Source organism: Benincasa hispida, chromosome 1, assembly GCF_009727055.1.
Source record: "Benincasa hispida cultivar B227 chromosome 1, ASM972705v1, whole genome shotgun sequence".
NCBI lineage: Eukaryota > Viridiplantae > Streptophyta > Magnoliopsida > Cucurbitales > Cucurbitaceae > Benincasa > Benincasa hispida.
This window is the reverse complement of record NC_052349.1, coordinates 64451634-64476902: the sequence shown is the minus strand read 5'-3', so window position 1 is coordinate 64476902 and position 25269 is coordinate 64451634. Positions and strand designations below refer to the sequence as shown.

The 25269-nt window shown below is 37.7% G+C and overlaps 1 protein-coding gene across 1 annotated transcript; it reads left to right on the top strand.

Annotated features, from left to right (window-relative positions):
* The first annotated feature begins 15240 nt into the window (after positions 1–15240).
* On the top strand, positions 15241–20654 carry LOC120071181 (autophagy-related protein 3). Its single transcript, XM_039023293.1, is given in 10 exon segments — positions 15241–15483; positions 15608–15678; positions 16169–16228; positions 16382–16518; positions 16605–16684; positions 16876–16904; positions 16907–16923; positions 17642–17707; positions 18454–18577; positions 18773–20654. Coding segments are annotated over 10 exon segments (801 nt in total). The 5' UTR covers positions 15241–15367; the 3' UTR covers positions 18874–20654.
* The last annotated feature ends 4615 nt before the right edge of the window (positions 20655–25269 follow it).

The following is a 25269-nucleotide window of genomic DNA, read 5'->3' as shown; positions in this document are numbered from 1 at the left end:
TACCATCTGCGATTGCTTAGCTCATGCGTTTGTCTTTGCGATTGCCTGGCTTCAGTGCATACGTTTTCTACGATAGCTTATTTTCAAACGCATGCGTTTGATTCCTGTGATAGCTACAAAAATAGACACTTTGGCATGGAGTAACGCATAATATTGGGGTCAGTGAGGGTTTAGGTGCTAATTGACGCAAAACTCAATTTTTCGCAAATTCTAAGTATTATCACCGCGTTTTCTACTTATTAGCCCTCATGATTCTAAATAAAAGGCTTATAATAACTGGCATTTCTGCCAGTTATCACCCCCAAACTTAGAATCATGCTTGTCCTCAAGCATGCGTTATACTTAAGAAATTCTTAACTCACCTTTCTGCGTCTCTTTGCGATGACCATCTTCCCAGAATATAATTTACTCGTGCCTCTAACTATGGATGTAGTGCTCTCCTCTACTCTAACTGGTTCTCTAAAGAGATCTTTTCTAAGTTAAATTCGGCAAGCCTTTGCTCAAAAACTTTTTATTCATTCTCCACAACTTTGCGTTCAGCTCATGAAAATGCGTTCGTTCAAAACAATTCAAGCTTATGCGTTTAACGCGCGTTGAACCTGGTTACACTCTTCATTTTGGCTTATCCCCACGGGTGTCATGCGGGCATCTAACTTCAGTTGCGTTCCATATTCAACTCAACTCATATCTTGCTTGATTTGGCTTGCGCCAGACAGAGGAGTTGCACTTATGCGTTGATCCTGGCGACTTACCTTCGTTTTGGCTTGCCCCCACGGGTGTCATGCATACATCCAACTACGGGTAAGTGCCTTTCACAACTCAACTCTTGTCAACATGGGTTTCCCCATTGTGTTGGCAGTGGAGTTGTTATTTCCAAAAGTTCTTTTTTTCTTCTTTTTTTTTTTTTGATGAAAATGATCACAATGTGATGAAGGCAATTCTCCGAGACCGCTGCCACCCCCCCAAACTTAGAGGGTGACAGCATTCTCACTACAAGCTAAAAGAAAACTCAACAGGAATGTGATAACAAATGGTTGAGCAAAGGTTTGCACATAATAAACTATAGACTTTCACAATTTGAAGAGACAATTAAAAGTAAGGGGTGCCTTGCGATATCAATTAGAGTACGTGGTGAATTATTTGTACCATTATAGACGCATCGCAAAGAACCGCAGTTAGACAAGGAGAATTTCAAAAGAATAATACATAAAAGATAACAAGAAAAGAACCTTAAGTAGAAGAATGCATGCGGCAATGTGTTGGAGTTCATGCGATTGAAACCATGCGTTGAAGGACGTGGAGGATTCTTTCGTTGTAACTGTGCACCGAGGAGAGTTATTATCGCACCTACAAGAAGCAAACGCACCACAACCAAGGAAGTAGTTGCATGTCCAAAATAACAATAAATAAAAATAATAAACTAAATTAAGAAAGCAATGTAAAAGATAGAGTAGAAGACGTCCCTGGAGAAATTGGAGTGTTGTCACCGCAAGGAGTCTCTCATGTAGGAGATGATTCTCAATTGCTTGGGTCAAGGGGGCTCGCCCTGACCACTGGAGCTTCCAGCAATTGTTGGACGCATGATGGTTGACATGCGTCTAAGACTGCTTTCAGCTCATGCGAACTAAACTAAGAAAGCAATGTAAAAGATAGATAGAAGACGTCCCTGGAGAAATTGGAGTGTTGTCACCGCAAGGAGTCTCCCATGTAGGAGATGGTTCTCAACTGCTTGGGTCAAGGGGGCTCGCCCTGACCACTGGAGCTTCCAGCAATTGTTGGATGCATGATGGTTGACATGCGTCTAAGACTGCTTTCAGCTCATGTGATAGATAGCCTTTCTATCTCGGGGTTAATATTTAACTTTCGACGCATCGCCTATACTTCAAATATTGCTTGCAGCTTGGTCGCACAATCTACAATACACCTAAGATTGAAAGGGTGCATGCGAAAACACAAAAAATTCACAAAACATTAGCTTCCAAGTCCCCGAAAACGGCGCCAAAAACTTGTTGATAATTTTTTTTAGGGAACGACTTTGTTTTATTTTATTTATTAAGGACGGATGGGGCTGTACATGAATTCATGCGTTAGACATGGCTCATGCGTTCGCACCCATACGTCTGAGGTCATGCGTCAGAATGAAGATGCGTTAGACTAATATGCAATGACCACGCGTTCCTATCACAAGTTTTCTTACGCTCCCGCCAAGTATAATGCAAGCACAAGTCTCTCGGGTAATCCAAGGTCAAACACAGGGACTTGTCACTCAATAATTCTTGTGAAGCAATGCATTTAAGGAGATGAAAAGAAAAATAAAAAGAAGTTAAATGGATGTGCACACTATTCCTTCTCCTAATTAAACAAATTGAGCAATAGAAGACTTACAATAAGAATAAGAACCATTAACGCATAGTAATGTTTATTATCTTAAATCGCCCGAGTAATCCCAGCTCATTGCACTAACGCGTCGCACACCTCTCGGTGGTCAGCCGCATGACTATATCTCTATAGTGCATGGTTGCGTCGAGCATAAGATTGTGCCTATCTCTAGGAACAATGCGAACTTTGCTTTAGTGCGTTCCATCTCTTACCTTCTCAGGCAGTTAGACGCGGCTATTGAACTTATAAACAAATAATGCAACATCCCATAGAAGGTGTTGCTACAGCCTTTCACCAAGTAGAGAGGATTAACTCATTATACTCGCACAACGCACACCTCTCGGTGGGTTGCTTCATGCGTCCTATCTCTAGGCTACACGATTAAGCATGCGATTGCCTTTGATAAATAAACGCTGAAGATAAACTATAATAGAGATGAAGATGATGAAGATGACGGAAATGAAGGAGTTAAGATTTGCATTGATCACAAAATATTTTAATAACTTAAGCTAAAATGTAATACAACACAGAGATTAGAAGAGAAAGAAAGGACTCTGCGTCAAGGTTGCCGGTGGTGCCATGGGTGAATGGTGGAGATGTCTTTCTCGAGCTTTATCTCCAGCGAATGCTCCGATCGTCACTCGGTCTGGGTTGTGGAGATGAAGAATTCTCATTGAAAATCTCTTTCAAGCTCTCATCTGTGATCACAAACTTTTGCCTTGAGGCAGAAATTCGAATGTCATAAAATGAAGGTCCCAAGGGCTATTTATAGAGTTTGGACGCCGACAGCTATAATGATGACAGTATGGCTCACTGTTGCTTTTGTCGCGGTATGGGCATTGTCATATCGCCTTATCTTGTTGATACTCCCAAGGTATGCATCCGAGCTTGATTCAGCTGAAGCATCAACGCGTTCTACTCATCTTGCGATCGTCATTCTATTATGGTCGTCACTTCGTGGTCGCAATTTTCAATTGATCACCGCATTCGCATGATCACCGCAACTTCCATGCGTTGGACGCATGTGATTATCGCAACTTCCATGCGTTGGACGCATGTGATTACCGTCTGTGATTGCTTAGCTCATGCGTTTGTCTTTGCGATCGTCTGGCTTCAGCGCATGCATTTGTTTGCGATAGCTTATTTCAAATGCATGCGTTTGATTCTTGCGATAGCTACAAAAATAGACACTTTGGCATGGAGTAACGCATAATATTGGGGTCAGTGAGGATTTAGGTGCTAATTGACGCAAAACTCAATTTTTCACAAATTCTAAGTATTATCATCGCGTTTTCTACTTATTAGTCCTCATGATTCTAAATAAAAGGCTTATAATAACTGGCATTTCTGCCAGTTATCACAACCCTACCTGCTCCCGTTCCACTGGTTGTGATGCCTTCGATTCTTATGTATTCCACCGTTCCAACCGAACCATTTGTGGATATACCTGAACCAACCTTGTAGTCACTTGTGAATATGCTCTAATAGCTTTGTTATTGGTAGTTCTCGAACATCTTTCAACACTCCATTGAGGCATTCTATTATATTTGTCATCATCTTGTCATACCTACAATGGACTTGATCAACCCTTGCCCACCGTTGCAATCCAACCTGCTCAAGATAGGCCGTCACACCAAGATATTGATGGAGTTGGCTGAACCTACCCCCCAAGAGATATAATTGAGGACGTCCAACGAGAATATGGAGTGAACATTAACTACGGACGGGCTTATCGCGCTAGAGAGTATTGATTGGTGTATGCACGAGGGTCACCGGTGTAGGATTGTATCAATTGCAGCGGAAGCTCAAGGATCATCTAAGCATTCAAATTCACTAATTTTGGCATAATATAAAGCATGCTTCCGCAGAAAAATAGGTTTCATGACATACCTCTTGTAGAACTTCTTCAAAGCTTCATCTCTAGCTGCTATCTTCTCCATATTTTGTTGTAAACCACTTCAAGATCTTCCCCACTATTCTTTTGGTACTCTAGATTGTGTTGTGGGACTCAAAACAAGCTTGAATCAAGGAATGAAGGAGAAAAGCTCACCCTCAACTATGCAAATCTAAGGGAAATCCCGAATAAACAGGAGTTCATAGTTAGCTCAGGATTAAGATTGAGTTACCTAGGTCATCTAGGTGAAATAGTCAGTCTTAAACAGTAAACAACGTTATAAAGTAAGAGTGACTTATTTCTTGGTCTTGATCTTATGTAAACTCATTGCATAGGATGCCTCAACTCCTCATGTCATAACATGTACGAATTAGGATCACATTGTTTGTAGCACTTTACAACTCTTTGTAACAACTATAGAGTAGGCCGCATCCAATGGTGTTACCAGAATAAGGTACCCAACCTCATTCATGTACCATAGATCATTTTGACTATTTACTCGAACTCGATACACTCTTATGTCTCCACATAAAGTTCAAGTACTCATACAATAGTCATGGGTCTTAGTTTATTGGATTTAGACTTTCATATAATTTATGAGATCAATAACAAATATATTGATAATAGAAAATGTTTATCATTTTACTGCCTGCACTATGAGTGCTTGCTGCTCCGCCCGCAGCGCTTGCAGCCTCACTGCGAGTTTTAGGACATAAAACCCAACAATACTCTCACTTGGACTAAAACTCTAGTGGATCAATATATACAAATATATACAATGTTGAGTTTACATATAGAGAATAAAATGTACAAATACAATAAACTAGTACATTACAATACCCATAAATTCTCCCACTTGCCCTAGTGATACAAAACTCGTAGACCTAGTCCTACTAGGTGACCCTCGAACACTTTAGCCGAGAGGGCCCTCGTAAATGGATCAACTATATTTCTTTTGCTGATTCGCTTACAGCAACATACTCAGCTTCCATTGTGGAGTCCACAATATAATCTGCTTGATGCTCCTCCACACAACTGCTCCTCCATTCAGAGTGAATACTGACCCCGAAGTTGATTTCCTCGAATCAATATTGGTCTGAAAGTCAGAATCAGAGTATCCAATAAGGATCAGATCCTTAGGACCATACACGAGCATGAGCATATAATCTCTCATTCTCTGAAGATACTTGAGAATGTTTTTAACAGCAGTTCAATGGTCATGACCAGGATTAGACTGAAATCTGCTGACAATTCTTACGGCATAGCTATGTCGGGACGATTACACAACATTACATACATCAAACTCCCAACTGCAGATGCATATGGAATTCGATTCATCTTCTCAACCTCTTGAGATGTCTTAGGACTCTGCTCCTTAAACAAGTGAATTCCATGCATGAAAGGTAAAGATCCTTTCTTGGAATTTTGCATTTTATACCTAGACAACATCTTGTCTATATAATATGCTTGAGATAATGCCAATGTTTTGTTCTTGCGATTCCGAACTATTTGGATTCGAAGAATATACTATGCTTCTCCCAAATCTTTTATTTGGAATTGTGAAGCCAATCATCTCTTAATGTCAGCTAGATATTCTACTTCATTCCCAATGAGTAGAATATCATCAAGATACAACACTAGAAAAACGACAGTTTTGTTGACGATCTTCTTGTATACACAGGGTTCGTCAACATTTTGTTCAAAGCCATAAGATTTGATCTCAGTGTCAAATCTCATATTCCAGGATCTAGAAGCTTGTTTTAATCCATAAATGGATCAATTAAGCTTACAAACTTTTTGTTCTTGACCCTACTGTATAAAGCCTTCTGGTTGAGACATATAGATACTTTCTTCAAGATAGCCATTCAGAAAATATGTTTTGACATCCATTTGCCTTATTTCATAATCATAAAATGTGGCTATGGACAAGAGTATTCTAATAGACTTTATCATGGCAACTGGAGAAAATGTTTCTTCAAAATCTAACTCCTCTCTTTGGGTAAACCCTTTTGCCACTAGCCTAGCTTTGTAGGTCTGTACCTTACTAGCTTGATCTCGTTTCTCTTGTAGATCCACTTCCAATCGATGGGTTTTACCCCTTCCAGTTGATCTACAAGATCCCAGACATAATTGAAATACATAGATTCCATTTCAAGGTTCATGGCTTTAATCCATTGGTCTTTGTCCACATCGTTCATTGCTTGACTAAAAGACAATGTATCCTCTAAACCATCATCTGGTATGATGATTTGAGTTTCAGTGAAACCCATGTACCGGTTAGGCTGCTGTACAACCCTCCCACTACAACGAGGCATTCTTTTGAGAAGGATGTGAAGTATCAGTTTCATCAACAACTCTTGTTGGCGGACCTACTCGATCAACAACTTTTGTTGATACATTTGTCGTTTCTCTGGACATTTCTTCTATTACTAGCTTACTGCGAGGTTGATGGTTCTTTATATAATCTTCCTCTAGAAAGGTTGCATTTGTCGATACAAATACTTATAGATCATAAAAGAGACCACCTTTAGTTTCTTTTGGGTAGCCTACAAATAGGCATACTTTTGAACGGTGTTCCAGCTTTTTAGGATTTTGCACCAAAACATGTGCTGGACAACCCCAAATCTTGAAGTGACATAAATTTCCTTTACGTCCCATCCAGAGCTCATAAGGTGCTTCAGAAACGCTTTTTGAGGGAACTATGTTCAAAATATACATTACAGTCTCAACTGCGTGTCCCCAAAAAGAATTTGGTAACTGAGCGTAACTCATCATGGAACGAACCATGTCCAACAAGGTTTTGTTTCTCCTCTCTGCCACATCGTTCTGCTAGGGCGTGCCAGGGGCTATGAGTTGAGACTGAATTCCATGTTCTATCAAATAGTTCTGGAATTCTATGTCCAAATACCCACCACCTCGATCCGATCGAAGTGTTTTAATCTTTTTACCTATTGGTTCTGAACCTCAACCTTATACTCTTTGAACTTTTCAAAAGTTTCAGACTTTTAGTGCATTAGGTAAATATGCCCATACCTGGAATAATCATCTATAAAACTGATGAAATATTCATACCCTTCTCTTGCTACATTTAGAGGCCCACAAAGTTCTGAGTGAATCAGCTCTAGGGACTCTTTGGCTCTAAGACCTTTTCTAGAAAAAGATCTTTTTTTTTTTCATTTTACCCTAAAGACAGGACTCACATGATGGTAATGAACTGTCTTCCAACTTATTTAGATGATCTCTCAATCTAGTTGAGATTTATGTGATCCAGTCTCAAGTGCCAAAGATAGACATTTGGAGAAATCTTCCTTTTTTTATGAGTCCCAGCAGTTTTGAACATCTCTATATTCAAAACAGCTTTGACCTCAGTTGGTTTTAACATGTACAAGTTATTTTCTAATTTTGCAGAGCAAATTTGTTTATTACCTATTTTGATGAACACTTCACCATTTTCGAAATAAACTTTATAATTTTGTTCTAGCAAACAGGAGACAGATATTATATTCCTTTTCATAAAAGGAATATAATATACATTTTTCAAATAAATATATTTATCTCCTATAAATAACTTCATATCTCCCACTGCTTTGGCTAAAACAATCTCCCCGGTCCCTATCTTAAAGATTGTTTCACCTTCTGTCAACTGTCTCCAGGAACTTGTTTCCTGTGAGATAGTACATACATGATTAGCGGCACCTGAATCAATTATCAAGATTTTATCATTTTTCACTAAACATGCTTCGATAGCAAGTAAATCATATTTATCTTGTTGTTCGAATTCAACATTCTCATCTACATAATTCATAATTTCAGATGAATTGGAAGATAGAGGACAATCCTCTGTTAAAACTCTTTTGGTATAATCAACTACTAGTCATTTGTTTGTTGATTTGATTTTACTGTTATGTATATCAGAAGTGAGTATACTAGAATTCGACATGCTGATAAAATTTGAACAAATTCTAATTAGCAAATTGTAACTAAATCCAAAATTAAGTTTTAGCAAAAAGTAATAATGTACCCATAACCATTATTTATTTGCAACGATATTTTAGTGAGTCAGAATATACTCTACCGTGGAGCAGTCAGATACTCCTTCACTAAAACAAACAATTTTGACCAAACACTATCCCTGGAATAACTCTTATTAGTCGTTTTTATCGTTTTCGGTCAAGATCTTTACTAACAACTTAGTAATTCTTGTAAGTGTGACCCGCCATTTTCAGATCCTATAGGACGGTATGAATTTGCCTCTAAAATAGAAGACAACATCCAAGACGGAACTATAAGACCCTATTCATTTTACTGAAGCCTGTGTTGTTTCGAATCCTATGTTACAACCCTCCGTGGGGATAGCCATCGTTAAACGACTAGCAAAGAGCCGCTTAAAGCTAACCAGCAGGCGCAACATAGGAATCTCACGATTCAAACTAATGGAGGAGACCGCAGGATATATTGACATATATTCTTCACCCACTTACTATGAACTACTTCCTCTGTTTACTTCGATATTGACTCATACAAAACACTCTCCGTAGGGAGGCCACTTCCAGGGTGACACGAAGCGTCATATGAATCTCACGGTGTAAACTATGTGGAGACGTGGTAGTTGAAATCTATTTATCGTATAATAGACTTATATTTGAACAACTTCCTCTTATTCACCAAAATCTAGATTTAAGCTAAAAAATACTCTCCGTAGGGAGGTCACTTCTAGGGTGACACGAAGTACCGCTTAAATCTGGATTGTGACCTCTTAGAGACATGAAAGCTAAAAATAACATATCATATATGTTATTAATCTCCCACTGAAGTTTTCTAATAACTCTATCATATATAAGTTATTAAACTGCTACTGAAGTATTCTATTTTGGGTAGATTTATACTTAGGTTCTTTTCGGCTAATAAAACAACCCTAAGTCTATGTGGTTTATCCAAGTGTAACTCTTATAATTAGATTTTAACCTACGATGTGTAGGTGATAAACCATTTTATTACCTCACATCACTCACGTATGCTCATAAAACCGGTTACCAATGCTCAATAGTTCGGCCATAATCCCCAGGTAGGAGGTGTTCTGTAAACCGTCAACTTAAGAACCCTTAGCCTTAGACATGATTATATACTGATTGAGTTTGTAACCTAGGTTTTATAAGTTTTAACAATTAAAACAAGTGGTCAACCTACGTGAGCATGCAACTGTTGTTTATGGATTTTAAGTGTCTAACCCAATTTTATAACAACTTATAAAAATTTAGACATGCTATTCATCCATAACATTCATGAGGCATTCAAATTTAATATAACATTTATATTAAATACGAGAAACCCTAACATGCATACTATATATTATAACAATTATAACATACGTTCAATGCATGTTACATGCTTCCTATGGTGGGATTTTAAATCTAAATGACTTACTATATACACATACAAGATTTATTTAATTATAACGTACATCAAATACATAAATAATTAAACACAGATTGATATGGTTTTAGTTTTGGCAAAAACAAGCAAACAGAAGCCTAACTATTACAAAACAGCTTCTGAATTGCTCCTGAACCGCTCCAAAACAAACTCAAGTAGCTTGAACTGAACCCAAACCGTCTGAACCGGACCAACCAAGAACTATTCGAAGCTGAACCGGACCAGACCACAAGAGAACCGATCGAACCGATAGCCCTTACACATATTCAACATCTCGCTAAGTCTCATCGTTTAGCAATGACGACCATCGTCTAGCATTTTACCAGATCGTTTAGTAAATATTTGGTCGTTTAGTGCGCGAAAAGGTAAACGATCATCTAATGCCATCGCATAGCCCAGCTGCCGCGTAAAGGTATGCGTTCGCGTAGTGCTATCGCATAGCAACTCAACACATCGCTTAGCTCTCGCATAGAGGTAAACAATCGCGTAGTGCTATCACATAGCAACTCGACGCATCGTTTAGCTCTCGATCAAAGATAAACAATTGAAGTAAGTGATCGCTCAAGGCTATCGTATAGCTCTTCATCACTATCGCTTATTTCTATCATATAGAACCAAACGATAGCTTAACACAATCGTTTAGCGCTGCATGTCATCGTTCAGTATCCGCCGTGTAGCTAAACGATCGCTTAGCTCCATCGTATAGAACATCATCGCGTCGTTCAGCATCGTAGGTAAGCGATTTGTTTAGTTCCATCGCATAGAAACTTCAACGCATCGCTTAGCTCTTCGTCTACCCGATCGCTTAGCTCCGTATCTAAACGATTGCTCAGTGCTAACGCGTAGCACTTCATCGCAGTGCTTAGAGCGCATTGTTGCTAAACGATCGCATAGTACCATCGTATAGTAAATTCAACGTATCGTTTAGTTCCCACGCCAAAGCTAAACGATCACTTTATGCTATCTATAGCAAATTGAACGCATCGTTTAGCTCCCGCAGGTACACGATCGTCTAGCGTTCAACATCAAAACGACCAGCGCTCATTGCTATACGATCGTCTAGCTTTTCTTCACACCGTGTATCGTCTGGAGCTAGACGATCATTTAGCAACTGGAACCACAACGACGATAAGAACAGAGGCTAATTTTCTGGAACTACAACTCGGCCTCTTCGCTTGTTTCTTCGATTTATAACTTAATTTCTACTCTAGTGACTCTAAATAAATTACAGACTCTTGGGAACACATTAAAGCTCATCAAGAAAGAGCCAATTACAAATTTAAATGAGAAATTAAAGAGAATTAAACAGCCAAAACTCAGAAAACCATATTAGTGCACCAATTTCATATTTCTCATATAAAACACCCACCAAACCAAAATTAAACCGAATTGAATGCTTATATGATGCTCTGATACCAATTGTAGGATTGTATCAATTGCACGGAAGCTCAAGGATCATCTAAGCATTCAAATTCACTAATTTTGGCATTATATAAAGCATGCTTCTGCAGAAAAATGGGTTTCATGACATACCTCTTGTAGAACTTCTTCAAAGCTCCATCTCCAGCTGCTTCTTCTCCATATCTTGTTGTAGACCACTTCAAGATCTTCTCCACTGTTCTCTTGGTGCTCTAGATTGAGTTGTGGGACTCAAAACAAGCTTGAATCAAGGGATTTGTTGAAGAACCATTCTTCAAATTGAATTTTCTCTCAAAATTCTATAGATTGCATGCCCGATTTTCACTCCAATCTTCTCATTATATTGCAGATCAACATGCAAAGAGAAGAGCTGCATGAGTTGCAGCTCATGCTTGGAAAAGACAAGGCAAATGGTTACTTCATGTGTGAGCTAGTTGAAAGATGGATAATAGAAAAAACCATTTTTCCTTTTAACTGTTTTAGTTTTCCAATTTTTCAATTTTATCCAAAAATCAAATTTTGATTTAAAAGATCTATTTGATTTTAAAATAATAATAATAATTAATTTCATAAATTAATTATTAAATAAAACTTAATTAATTTAATATCAAATATTAAATTAATTTTAACACATATCCATCTTTATATATTTAAATCATATTTAAATATATAAATTCTCATATTCTGTTTATTTCTAAAATTAAACATAATTATATCTCATATAATTACAAATTCCCTTAATTTCTAATTTGAAACGTTTCAAATTAACTTATCACGCTATCTAGAGCTAGTCCGTTACGAGCTAGTAGGGGACCTTGCGGACCTATAGATCATGGCTCCAACGATCCGAGATTAATTGGCTAAACTCATTAGACAAATTATCCACATTCGTTAACTAATGGGTCACTCCATTAAAGCCCATAGTTTACACTTAGATATATATGTCCACATGATTTAACCATATTCAACAAGTCGACCCTTCACAGGTTGTTCGTAATAACGGCTGGGTCAAATATCTGTTTACCCTCGAGATTACGTCTTATTCTCAAGTCCTATTGATCCTCTAATGAACAATTGATTTGTGATCCAAATCACCAAACCAAACTCTCTCAGCCCAGTGAGAGGGTTGGGTCTCTTGTCCAAGATCTGGATTCAGTACTTGAGAGAACAACCTTTCTCCCATCCCTAAATCAGGTAGGCGTGAACTCCGTCTTGCACCCTATGTCCCCAGCTATCTATCCGGTCTTACTCCTGAAATGGGAGTTTTATTGAGCCGGCGCTGTTGAACCAATTCTCAACTATGCAAATCTAAGGACAATCCCGAATAAACAGGAGTTCATAGTTAGCTCAAGATTAAGATCGCGTTACCTAGGTCATCTAGGTGAAATGGTCAGTCTTAAACAGTAAACAGCGTTATAAAGTAAGAGTGACTTATTTCTTGGTCCTGATCTTATGCAAACTCATTGCATAGGATGCCCCAACTCCTCATGTCATAGCATGTACGAATTAGGATCACATCGTATGTAGCACTTTACAACTCTTTGTAATAACTATAGAGTAGGCCGCATCTAATGGTGTTACCAGAATAAGGTACCCAACCTCATTCATGTACCATAGATCATTTTGACTATTTACTCGAAACCGATCCATTCTTATGTCTTCACATAAATTTCAAGTACTCATACAATAGTCATGGGTCTTAATTTATTGGATTTAGAGTTTCATACAATTTATGATATCAATAACAAGTATATTGATAATAGAAAATGTTTATCATTTTACAAACTGCGATTTTTAAGATATAAAACCCAACAGCCAGAAGGATAATATGTTGTTGCTAGGGCATATGGAGAGGCACTTAAGCTTGCAAATCCAGGTACCATATTTGAGGTTGAAGTAGAAGATAGACAATACTTTAAGTACGTCTTCATGGCACTTGGTCCGTGTATCAGGGGTTTTCTAAACTGCATCTGCCCAGTAATCGTTGTTGATGGGACCCATTTGCATGAGAAATACAAAGGTATGTTGTTAATAACAACGTGTATTGATGGAAATAACAACATATATCCTATAGCCTTCAGTATTGTAGATGGTGAGAATGATGCATCACGGACTTGGTTCATGACTCATTTGAAGGCTTCAATAGGAGATGTTCTGAATCTAGTGATTATATCAGATCGTCACATCTCAATTGCAAAGGCGGTTGCAAGGATATTCCCTGATGCATTTCATGCCCTGTGTATATACCATATTCAGAACAATTTGGTGGACATATTCAAGAATAAGGACATAATCCCACATTTCTACCTAGCGGCGAAAGCATATAGAATGTCTAAATTTCAAATATATTGGGCTAAGCTCCATCAATATCTTGGTGTGACGACCTATCTTGAGGAGGTTGGATTGCAACGGTGGGCAAAGGTTGATCAAGTCCATTGTAGATATGACAAGATGGCGACAAATATAGTAGAATGCCTCAATGGAGTGTTGAAAGATGCCCGAGAACTACCAATAACAAAGCTATTAGAGCATATTCGCGAGTGACTACAAGGTTGGTTCTATATCCGACGTACAGACTCAATGGCATGCACAAACATTGTAACTGATTATGCAATGAGTATTCTTAAGGAATCAGAATTGATGTCTAGAACATATTGTGTTTCTTTGGTGGATATGCATATAATTAATGTGGACGATGGATATTTGGGGGGGTTGGTTGATCTTCGTTCACGAACATGTACGTGTATGGAGTTTAATTACCTCGAGATCCCATGCAATATCTGCAGCGACCCTAAGAAACATTAATGTTCAAACATTATGTGCAAAGTTGTTTACAGTTGAGTGTGTGCTTGCTACTTTCGTCGAACTAATCTTCCCAATCGGACACAGTCAAGAATGGGTTGGAGATTTTGAATCAATTCTACCACCACAAAAGGTAGTAAGTGTAGGTCGACGTCAAACCGTCAAGATACTTTCAATTGGAGAGGAGCCACGACAAATACACAGGTGTACACGATGTGGTCAGACAGGACATAACAAGAAAACGTGCAGACAAACGTTGATAACACCTGGCACTGGCCCATCTAGACTAAACAATATGTAATTTTCGCTTTGCTTTAATTTTTCTGTACAACACCAATTATATTCTGTACAACACTAATTATTCTGTACAAATTTACACTATATAATATGTAATTTTAGCACCAATTATATTCTGCACAACAGCAATTGTACTGTACAATATGTAATTTTAGCACAAATTTATCTAAACGATCGCTTAGTTATTTATTTGCTTAGTTAAATGTACAACACCACTTGTATTCTACAAATTTAACACAAATTTATATAAACGAAAACTAAACGATCGCGTAACAGTTAGCTAAACTATCGCTTAGTATTATCTAAATGATTGCTTAGTATTATCTAAACGATCGCATAACAAAACCTAAATGATCGCTTAGTATTATCTAAATGATCGCATAACAAAACCTAAGTGATCGCTTAGTATTAGCCAAACAATCGCTTTATACATTAGTACACGATCGCGTAATGGATATCTAAACGATCGCGTAATAGTTAGCTAAACGATCACTTAATATTAGCTAAACGATCGCTTAACAAAACCTAAACGACCGCTTAGTATTATCTAAATGATCGCTTAACAAAACCTAAACAATCGCTTAGTATTATCTAAACGATCGCATAACAAAATCTAACCAATCGCTTAGTATTAGCCAAACGATCGCTTTATAAATTAGTACACGATCGCGTAATGGATATCTAAATGATTGCGTAACAGTTTGCTAAACGATCGCTTAGTATAAGCTAAACGATCACTTAGTATTCTCTAAACGATCGTTTAATAAAAACTATAGTGGATAGCTAAACGACCGCTTAGTATTCTCTACACGATCGCTTAATAAAAACGATGTGGATAGTAAACGATTGCTTAGTCTCTCTTCAATCGCTTAGTAATATCTATCCGATCGCTTAATAATATCTAAATGCTCACTTAAAGTATTCGTAGAGATGCGTTCACTGTACGGCCTGAATGCGTTTGAAAAACTAGTGGTACTTTTGAAATTTTGCATGGCGAAAAGGTCTACAATAGAAAAGCTTGTTGGTAAAAAGTTTTTGGATTTCGGATCATTTTGTGTAATTTTCCGACGGTTTGAGGTTCCTTTCCCTTTCCTGCCGTTTCCACTTTCCCAATCGCTATAGAAAGCCGAGAGAGAGAGAACGATGTTTCATTGGTTCAATTGCTGGCCTTCTCAATTCAAAGAGAGAAACATCGTCTTCACCGTCTCCGATTTCATTACTGCCGGCGATTTTCTTGTCGCAAAATGCTCTTGGTCTTGGTATTCTTGCGTTTCTTATATGTTTTCCCTACAACTTCTTACGAACACCGTGATTCTGTTAATGCTATTATAGTTTCTTTTTTCAACGAAACTTTCTGAACATCGTGGTTCATTCGATTTTTAGGGAATCTGATGATTTGATCAAACAGAAGTAGTATTTACCATCTAACAAACAGTTTTTTATTTTAAGAAATGGTCAGTTGGATGATCCTTTTTGCTGTTCTATCCATTTCGGTCAAACTGGGTGATGTTCCCAATTTAATGGTTTTGAATCGCACTTAAAGTATTTAAAGATCAGAAGTTTTGTATTAGGGTTATACTTGCGATTAGCCTCGCTAATTGATGACAAAATGTAGTTATCTTGTGTTATAGTATTTTCTTTAATTCTTCAAGGATCAACAGAAACCCACATTGTTGTTACTAAAACTGAAATACTTCCCAGTAAGTTGCATCCACACTAGCCAAGAACTCATTATTGGTTGCTAGATTGTTCCGTTTCATTCGAATTAGCAAGAACCTTTTCTTTTCTTAACGTGACTGGAGTTAGAGATGATGAAATAGAAGACTATTAATTCATCTTAACTTGAATTCTTAGTAGAACAGTAAAATTTGAAGATGTTTTTTTTTTTCTGAAGAAAAACAATATTAGATAGAGAGTGGCCACTAATCTTGTGCTTCTTTTCAGTTCCTTGTCTGCGAAGGGCTCTCTCTTATGAAGAAGAATATGTGATTGCTGGTAGTGATGGTGAGGATGATGATTGGCTCCTTATTCATGGGGATCCAAGTGGTCTACTACATAAATTTAACATATTTCACATCTATGCTGTTTTCTTCTAATTTTTCCATCTTAAATACATTTTTAAATTGTCGTTCTATTTTTTTTTCCTTCCATAAACAGAGTCTAAGGATGGAGATAACTTGCTTTCAACCAAAAAATTGCTGGAACTGGACACGAATAATCCTATTACGGTAATTCATTCATACTTTGGCGTTGACAAAAATCCATATATGGAAAAATCTATCAAATTCCATCCTGTAAGTTTGTAATTGCAATGCAACCATTGATATGCAAGGGATGCTTATTAAGTATCTGAGATTGTCATCTAAATATGTATACACAGGCAGCTCAGGAATCAACTCATCTTGTAGTCCATGATTCTGAAGATAGCATATGCCCAAGAACTTATGACATAAGCATCACGTGAGATAATTTTTTAATGTCTTAGGTCCTTTTTCGATAATTAATTGTATACTTTACTGGACATTATACTATTGTAGAAGAATCTGTTCTATATGATAACCTCTTGTCATATTCACAGTATTAGTCAGAGGGTTCATCTGAAGAAGTTTTTATATGGTGTCTGTTGATCTGACCATCTCCTGTTGTTCCAGGTATGACAATGATCTTCAAACCTTCCATTTTTCACTGGATATCAGAAGGTTTGCACTTAAATCTGTCAGGGTTTTGGTGTGTATTACTAAAATTCAATGGTTCTGATAGTTTGGTGGCTTGTACTCAAGTCTATTAGGAACTCTTAGGGGCTGTTTAGGCTCCCAACTTAAAGTTGGTGGGGTGGGCTATTATAACCTACTCAATGTTTGGGACTCCAAATCTTTCTTTATTACAGTGTCTACTATTTCCTACCCATCCTCTCTCTCCCTCTTTGTTGCATAGATTATTGATTATAACCAACTCTGCACTCCAAACACTCCCTTAAGATTCTAATCCTAAGAAGTCATGGAATATATATATAAACACGGTAAGGATAAACACACAATATTCTCTTAACCGTTCGCAGAAGCTATCCCCAATAAAAGAGTTTTAAATAAGGATAGCCATTCTTACTATACCTTCGTCCCATGTTAGATTTTATCACAGTTATCCTTCACTATCAATATTCCTTTTACACATTTTGGCCATAATTTCAGTTTACTTTCCTCCTTTATGATAAATATAATACACAGTTGTGGAAAGAAAATTATTTTGTAGGTGATTACATTTAGAACATTCAATATTTTGGCCATCTGATTATAAATACTTGTGCATAGTTGATGAAATGTTTATTTGTGTTCTTAAATATGCAAGTTAATTGCGAACTACATGTTACCATGCTTTCTCATTTTTTTAGTCATTTCTTTTGTTAATGTATTTTGGCAGGATGGGATGCCCTTGCAACCAGAACTAATTCTTGAAGATGTCAGGAAGAATCATGCAGGCAAAGCAGTAAGATAGAGCTGGCAACAGTTCTGTAGTTTCATAAACCACACTTGAGGCTGATTAGTATTGTGATAGGAATGGTATTAGAGGGATATTAAAGGTATAAAAGTAATTAGTTAAAGAGTTTGTTAGGCTTTTTGGTTATAAATAGAGTAAGTAGGAAGGAAGGGAGGTAGACAATATTTTGGAGTATGAATTAGGGTTTAGAGTATCTTAAGATTGGGAGGGTCCAAGTACCTCAAACACTTGATTTATCTTGTAATTCTGTTATCGTTTATCTTTTAATATATTTGGGTTCTATCATATTTACCTCCAATTTTCCGCTGTTTGGATTAGATTCAAACTGTGACTACTGGCAGAGCGTTTTCTTTTTAACATATGTTCATAACCCGAAAAGATAACATAGAAAGAGTTTTTCAATACTGGACTCCAATTAACATAGGAGGGAGAAGTTGAGCAAATAAATAAGACAAGATTGATCTTACCAAACAAAACCCATCCACCTAGCTAAATTCCACACATCCCAATGTTTTCCTTTTTCCACCCAAATCTTTCATAAGACTTGCTTTGGTAGCTACAAAATAGAGGATCTTTGTTGTTGGTTGTCAGCCGTATGTACACTATCCAAGAACAGAGAAAAACCTCTTCAAATTGGCATTGCTCAAAAAGATAGAACAAGAAAGCAAATACGGATATCTAGTGTTTCCACAAAAGAACTCTATTGTAAATTGTAATCTAATCTCAATATGCAGGTAAATATTGAAGACCATCCTTACTTGCCTGGGAAACATGCATCTGTACATCCAAAAATTCTTGGAGCTGCAGTGAAGAAAATGGTCGAATACCAGATGTCGCATTGGAATGTGCCTGAAGTCAAGAAGAAATTTCACCTTCTCTCTACCTTGCTCAATTATATTTGGCCATTTTTTTTTCTCCTGTTATCTGATTTATTGATTTTGAACTCTGTAGCCATCAATTTAAGCCAGCCCATCTATCTTACAAACCGATACTTATAAGAAAACTGAAGAAGGCGTTAGAATTGAAAGGATATGTTAATTTTATTATACTTTTGCAGGTTCCTTTCTCTATTTCTGGAATTCGTTGCTTCGGTATTTCCAACCATTAAATATGATTGCAAAATGAACTTTGATTTGGAGAGCAGCAGTGACTAATAAAGGTAAATGCAGGAATTTGGAAGTTTAAAAAGGATTACTCCGGTATAGAACTTCATGGTCCTGTTTGATAACCATTTGATTTTTTATTTTTGTTTTTGAAAATTAAACCTATAGACATTATTTCGGTTGAAAAATAGGATTATTGACGTAGGGGTATTTATGTAATTTTGTAGGCCCCTAGGGTTTCTTACTGTCTATTTATATGTTCCTCTGTATTTTGTGTATCTGAAAATAATAAGAAAAAGACTATATCGTGGTTTTTTCTTCTTGTTCTAGAGTTTTCCACGTAAATTGTGTGTTGTTTCTCTTCTCCTTTTTCATCATGGTATTAGAGTAAGGCGAGGAAACCTTAGCTGCCATAGATGAGAATCAACCACAGTCATCTTCATCGGTCTCCGTGGGAATTGATGGATCCACAAGTGTCGACATTACAACGACCATTCAAGAAGCCGTCGAACGTTATCTCCAAGCTGTACTGCCTCAATTGATTTCAGCCGTAAGCCCAGGTACGATCGTTTCTATCCAGCAGTCGTGTGAAGGAACCTCTGCTGGTTCATCCCAGATTGGAGCAGCTGTCGATCCCTTTGCCGGTTCATCCCAGATTGGAGCAGCCACCGATTGACGCCAGCCCGAGCTCGATAATAGTCGGTGAACGTAGCTCCCTCCCGCGCCGACGATGGTCGTCGAACAAAACCCACGAACCGGAGCTGCCCTCTTCCAGCGCAGCTGTCGGTGGTGACCATCCCAAACTCCGACCATCCACAGTCCTGGTTCGTAGTTGCTCCAGCCGAGGATCGAAGCACAGCTGACTTCCAGCTGTCTATGACAACCTCTTCTTTCCCTATACCAAATAGTAGTGGTGGGGCCCACGGTCTTAATGAAGTTCAACGTCGTTTCACCCATCTCTAACAGCAAATTGCAGGTGTTCAACAACAAATTGTAGACTTCGGAACAGTTCTTGGCACGAACCCACAGATTGTTCAATCTGAATTTTTTGCTAATCCGCCAATTTACTTCGGACATCCGGTAAATTCTCTCTGTTGTTCCTAACACAACTTGTTTGATTGGCTCAATGGGAAATTTTGTAGGGATCCTTGTTGGGGAAAAATTAAATGGCCAGAATTACTTCTCTTGATCCCAATCAATCAGAATGGCCTTGGAAGGACACCACAAATTTGGGTACTTGACAGGAGAGATATCAAAGTCAGTCCCAGGTGATCCTCAAGAACGCATCTGGAAAGGGGAAGATTCCTTACTTCGTTCCGTTCTTGTTAAGAATATGGAACCCCAGATCGGCAGACCGTTGTTATATGTTGCAACTGCCAAGGATACTTGGGAAGCTGCTTGAGATCTCTACTAAAAAAGACAGAATGCTTCTTGCTTGTACACACTTCACAAGCAGGTCCACGAGTGCAAACAAGGGACCATGAATGTTACTTCCTACTACAATAAACTATTTCTACTCTGGCAAGAAATGGACTTGTGTCGAGAAATTGTTTGGAATTGTGCTCAGTATGGGGCTCAGCACCTAAAACTTGTAGAAGCAGATCGTGTCTATGTGTTCCTGGCTGGATTAAACTCTAAGTTTGATGGTGTTTGAAGTCGAATTTTGGGCCAACGCCCAACTCCCCATCTCAGAGAGTGTGTTTAAAGATACGGTTAGAGGAGGTGATAACGGGCAGAAATGCATGTTATCATAGTGCTGAATCCTTAAACAATGTTGGATTGCGTTGATGAAATATGTTAAATTGCGTCCATTAAGCATAAATTCTATAATATTGCGGTCGCATGCGTCCAAAGCATTAGAGCAGTTGATCTTTATATTTTTGTGCAGAATAATGCGTTAACGCAATGCAAAGAATGCGATCATAGGAATACATTGGTCAAGCGCAACTTCACCGCAACGGTCGGGCAAGTATTTATGTGTTGAATTTGGCCACGTTCTTATAGATTATATATTGAAAACCCTAAATTGAATACAAAACAAGATTGAAGACGCAAGGGCAAACGTAAACCAAAATTAGGTGTCTTATTAAGAGAAATTCTTAAACCCTAAGAAATTGTGGTAGATGCGTATGGAAAGAACACCTTAAGCCAAAATGAGGTAAGCTTGCGTTGATGAGGGGAGAAGTAACTACTTGGCCATGTAGCCAAATAGGTGGTGTCAACACCATAGGAGGTTTGGACGCCTATAAATAGAGTCTTTGGGATTTCATTTTCAAATCACAAATCATAAAATTCGTAAAAAGAGGAGGAGAGTAGAGTGCATTGGACAGTGAGGGTAGGGGAGAATGCATCAACTTGAGACGAGGAGATCTCCCAATCTACTCGAGCATTTGATGTAATTCCAAAGCCATCTGAAAGATAATAGAGTCTAGTTTTCATGGTGAGGCTGCCGGAGAAGAAGCTCTAAGGAATTGGGCTAGAGAATAAGAAAAAGACAGATGGGTCGAGCTATCGGGTAAGCTGGGCCAGTCTTGATTTTTGGATGATTGTGGCTAAACCATGAAGAGTTATGAGCTAAGATTTTATGGTAAGTTTCTTGAGACATTTTAGAATAGTTTTGTAGAAGGAAGTATCTCAAAATAAAGTTTAGAACTATGAGTAATCTAAGCTGTAAGTTGGATCTGGATTCTAGGGGTAAAAAGGGAGCCCGAAGTAGAAAAGGGAACTATTAGAAAGGCTCCTAAGCAAATAAGGTGAGTGTTATAGCTTTGATAATTAACACATAATGTGAGTGTTATAGCTTTATAGTTTCGATATATCGTGAGTGTTATAGCTTTATAGTTTCGATATATCGTGAGTGTTATAGCGTTATAGTTTCGATATTTGTAAGTGTTATAGCTTTATAGTTTCAATATATCGTGAGTGTTAGGTTGCTTTGATAAATAAATGCATAGTAGGAGTGTTATTATAGTTTGGATACGTACTGTGATTGTCATATAACTTTGATATATTATGAGTATTATATAACTTTGGTACGTATGCTGAATGTTATACAACTTTAGTATATAAATGCATATTATGAGTATTTACTTAGCTTTATACTATGATATAAGATTATATGCATATGTAAATGCAAAATCCATGCTTTTGATGATAGGATGATTGCCATGATATTGTTTGTGTGTGACTATGGAAACTGAGATTATGCCTGGGATATAGTTAGCATGCTTAACAAAAGGTGCTTGGCGGAAAAAATAGTCGGCTTTGGTCGGTGGGAAATAATTGTCGGTGACGACCGATGGAAAATATAGTCAAGTACCTAAGCATGACTAGCGGGATAAATAAAAATAGGCAGTGTGCACATTGGCGGGAATTGGGGTTATAGGAAGGTTTCCATAGGTGATTGTATTGATTAATGATATGATATGCATACTACGTGTAGCATTTTAGAATAAAGGTTAATCATTGCATGAATAAATCCATGATCATGCATGGGTACACTGTGATTATTATTATGTGATTGATTTTTCCAAAATGATTATTTTCAAAGTGATTTCTGTCTTAAAAGAACCACTCACTGGGCTTAATAGCTCACACTCTTCAAAATGTTTTCTTAATCCCCCTCCCCTCCAGGTAGCAGAAGATGAGGAGTTCTAGGGTGCTGCTAAGCCTTATTCCCCAATTACACTTCGGGAGGGTTTTTACGGTTGTCGTTGTAAACTTTGTTGTTAAGTCCTTAAGTTGTATAAACGTTATATCACTGTCGTAATAAAAGATGGGCCTACTTAATCCGTTATAGTTTTTCTCTTTGACTTAATCATTTCTGTGTATAAGTTATAGTATGGTATCAGAGTTATTCCGCAAGAATCATTAGGCAGCTAAGTGTCGCAGCTCAAGGGTTGATAACTGCTGTAAGTCGCATCCCTCTCCCAGGCTAAGAAGTAGTCAGGTTGTCACATGGTATCAGAGTTATCCCTCTCCTAGGAACTCCTCATCTTCCGCTACCTGGGGGGGGGGGGGGGATTAAGAAAACATTTTGGAAGAGTGTGAGCTACTAAGTCCAGTGAGTGGTTCTTTGTAAGATAGAAATCACATTTGAAAATCATCATTTTTGGGTAAATCAATCACATGCCAACACTCGCATTATAACTCATGCACAGTCAAAGATATAATCATGCAACCAGTAATCTTTATCCCAAAAACTACACGTAGCATGCATATCATATCATCAATCAATACAATCATCTATGAGAACCTTCCTATAACCCCAATTCCCGCCAATGTGCACACTGACTATTTTTATTTATCCCGCTAGTCATGCTTAGGTACTCGACTATATTTCCTGCCGGTCGTCACCGACAATTATTTCCCGCCGACTGAAGCCGACTATTTTTCCCGCCAAGCACCTTTTGTTAAGCATGCTAACTATATCCCGGGCATAATCTCAGTTCCCATAGTCACGCACAAACAATATCATGACAATCATCATATCACCAAAACATGTAATTTGCACCTACTTATGCATTTGTTCCTATATCAACGTGTAGGATTAACTAAATATTCATAACATGCATTTATTAACAACCAGTGTAAATCTCCACAATATATTTTAATTAACATAATTTCACAGTACACCTCTATTTATTAAAATTGAAAACAGTTAGTGAGTGGCTAAAATGTTTTTAAGCTATTTTGGATTACAACATTTACAGAAAGCATATTTGCGAAAATAATTCTCATACCTACTAGTTTTACTAAGTGGTTTCCAAGCAAGTTTGAATTGTGGTTTGAACGCATGCCTACTATTGCAAAACTATCTACATATGTGTATGTATTTTATCCAGCATGCGTTACCCTCTTTAAAGCCACGTTGTATATATGGTATACTGTACATGCTTCAAAGAGAAAAGTTGTTTATAAATAGTTTTGGTAAAATGCGATGCCGAAGTACAAGGAGAAGGCATCCACCCAACTAGATACTGAAATACAAGAAGAAGGTATCTATTGGTACTGAAGTACATTGGAGAAGGTACCAAGCCAACGGGATACTGAAGTACGTTGGAGAAGGTATCCTAGTAGCTCGATACTGAAGTACAAGGAGAAGGTATCTGAGCAGTAGTACCTAATGTGGCCACAGGTGAATAAAGTCAGAGATTGAACAAAAGGGTTCTCTCTAGACTAGTAGTTGGTGTTGGGATTATTTTACCCGTTATAAAGTACTTGATTTGAGAAATTCTTTTACTGTTTTATGTTTAAAACAACTTTATATAATTTACGCTTGGAAAATATTTATGCTACAAATGTTTATATTTCAGATAAAACTATTTTCTGAAATTATGCATGAGAATTTACTATGTTTTCTCGGTCACTCAATGGGCGTAAGCTCACCCCGTTTTCAAATGTTTTGTTTTCCCCCACAAGTAGTTGTCAAATCCTCTGAAGATAGCTCTGCGTCTGCTCCGCCACTAAAGGACTACAATTGATAAGAAATCTCTCCCGTTGTTATGCTCTGGATCACACATTGTACTAGTTTCCCTGAAGATACTTGGCACATACTACTACAGTGTGTGATGTACAGTGTGTGATTGGGAAAGCGTCTGCTCTGATACCAAACTGTCACACCCCGCCCCAGACCACCCTCTTAGCCTAGAGAAAGGCGTGATTGCAGCAGTTACCAACGCTTGGGCTGACACTTACTGCTTAATAACTCTTGCGGAATAACTCTGATACCAATTATAATTCATATGAAATGGGACGTCTTTAGGCCCACAATTTATTAACTTAGAAACATAATATGTTTAGAGTCATTACAACACTAGATTTACAAGTCCCAAAGCCCACAAACTCTAGTCCCTATATGAACAATAACAACATGTGTACAATATTAACCGTAACCACCTAGCAAACGGTTACAAGTCTTTTAGTCCTTTAGTGGCGGCGCAGACGCAAAGCTATCTTCAGAGGATTTGACCGCTACCTGTGGGAGGGAAAAACAAAACATTTGAAAACGGGGTGAGCTTACGCCCAGTGAGTGACCGAGAAAACATAGTAAATTCTCATGCATAATTTCATAAATTAGTTTTATCTGAAATATAAACTTTTACAGCATAAATATTTTTCAAGCGTAAATTATATAAAGCTGTTTTAAACATAAAACAGTAAAAGCATTTCTCAAATCAAGTACTTTATAACGGGTAAAATAATTCCAACACCAACTACTAGTCTAGAGAGAACCCTTTTGTTCAATCTCTAACTTTATTCACATGTGGCCACGTACTACTGCTCAGATATCTTCTCCTTGTACTTCAGTATCGAGCTACTAGGATACCCTCTCCAACGTACTTCAGTATCCCATTGGTTTGGTACCTTCTCCAACGTACTTCAGTACCAATAGATACCTTCTCCTTGTACTTCAGTATCTAGTTGGGTGGATGCCTTCTCCTTGTA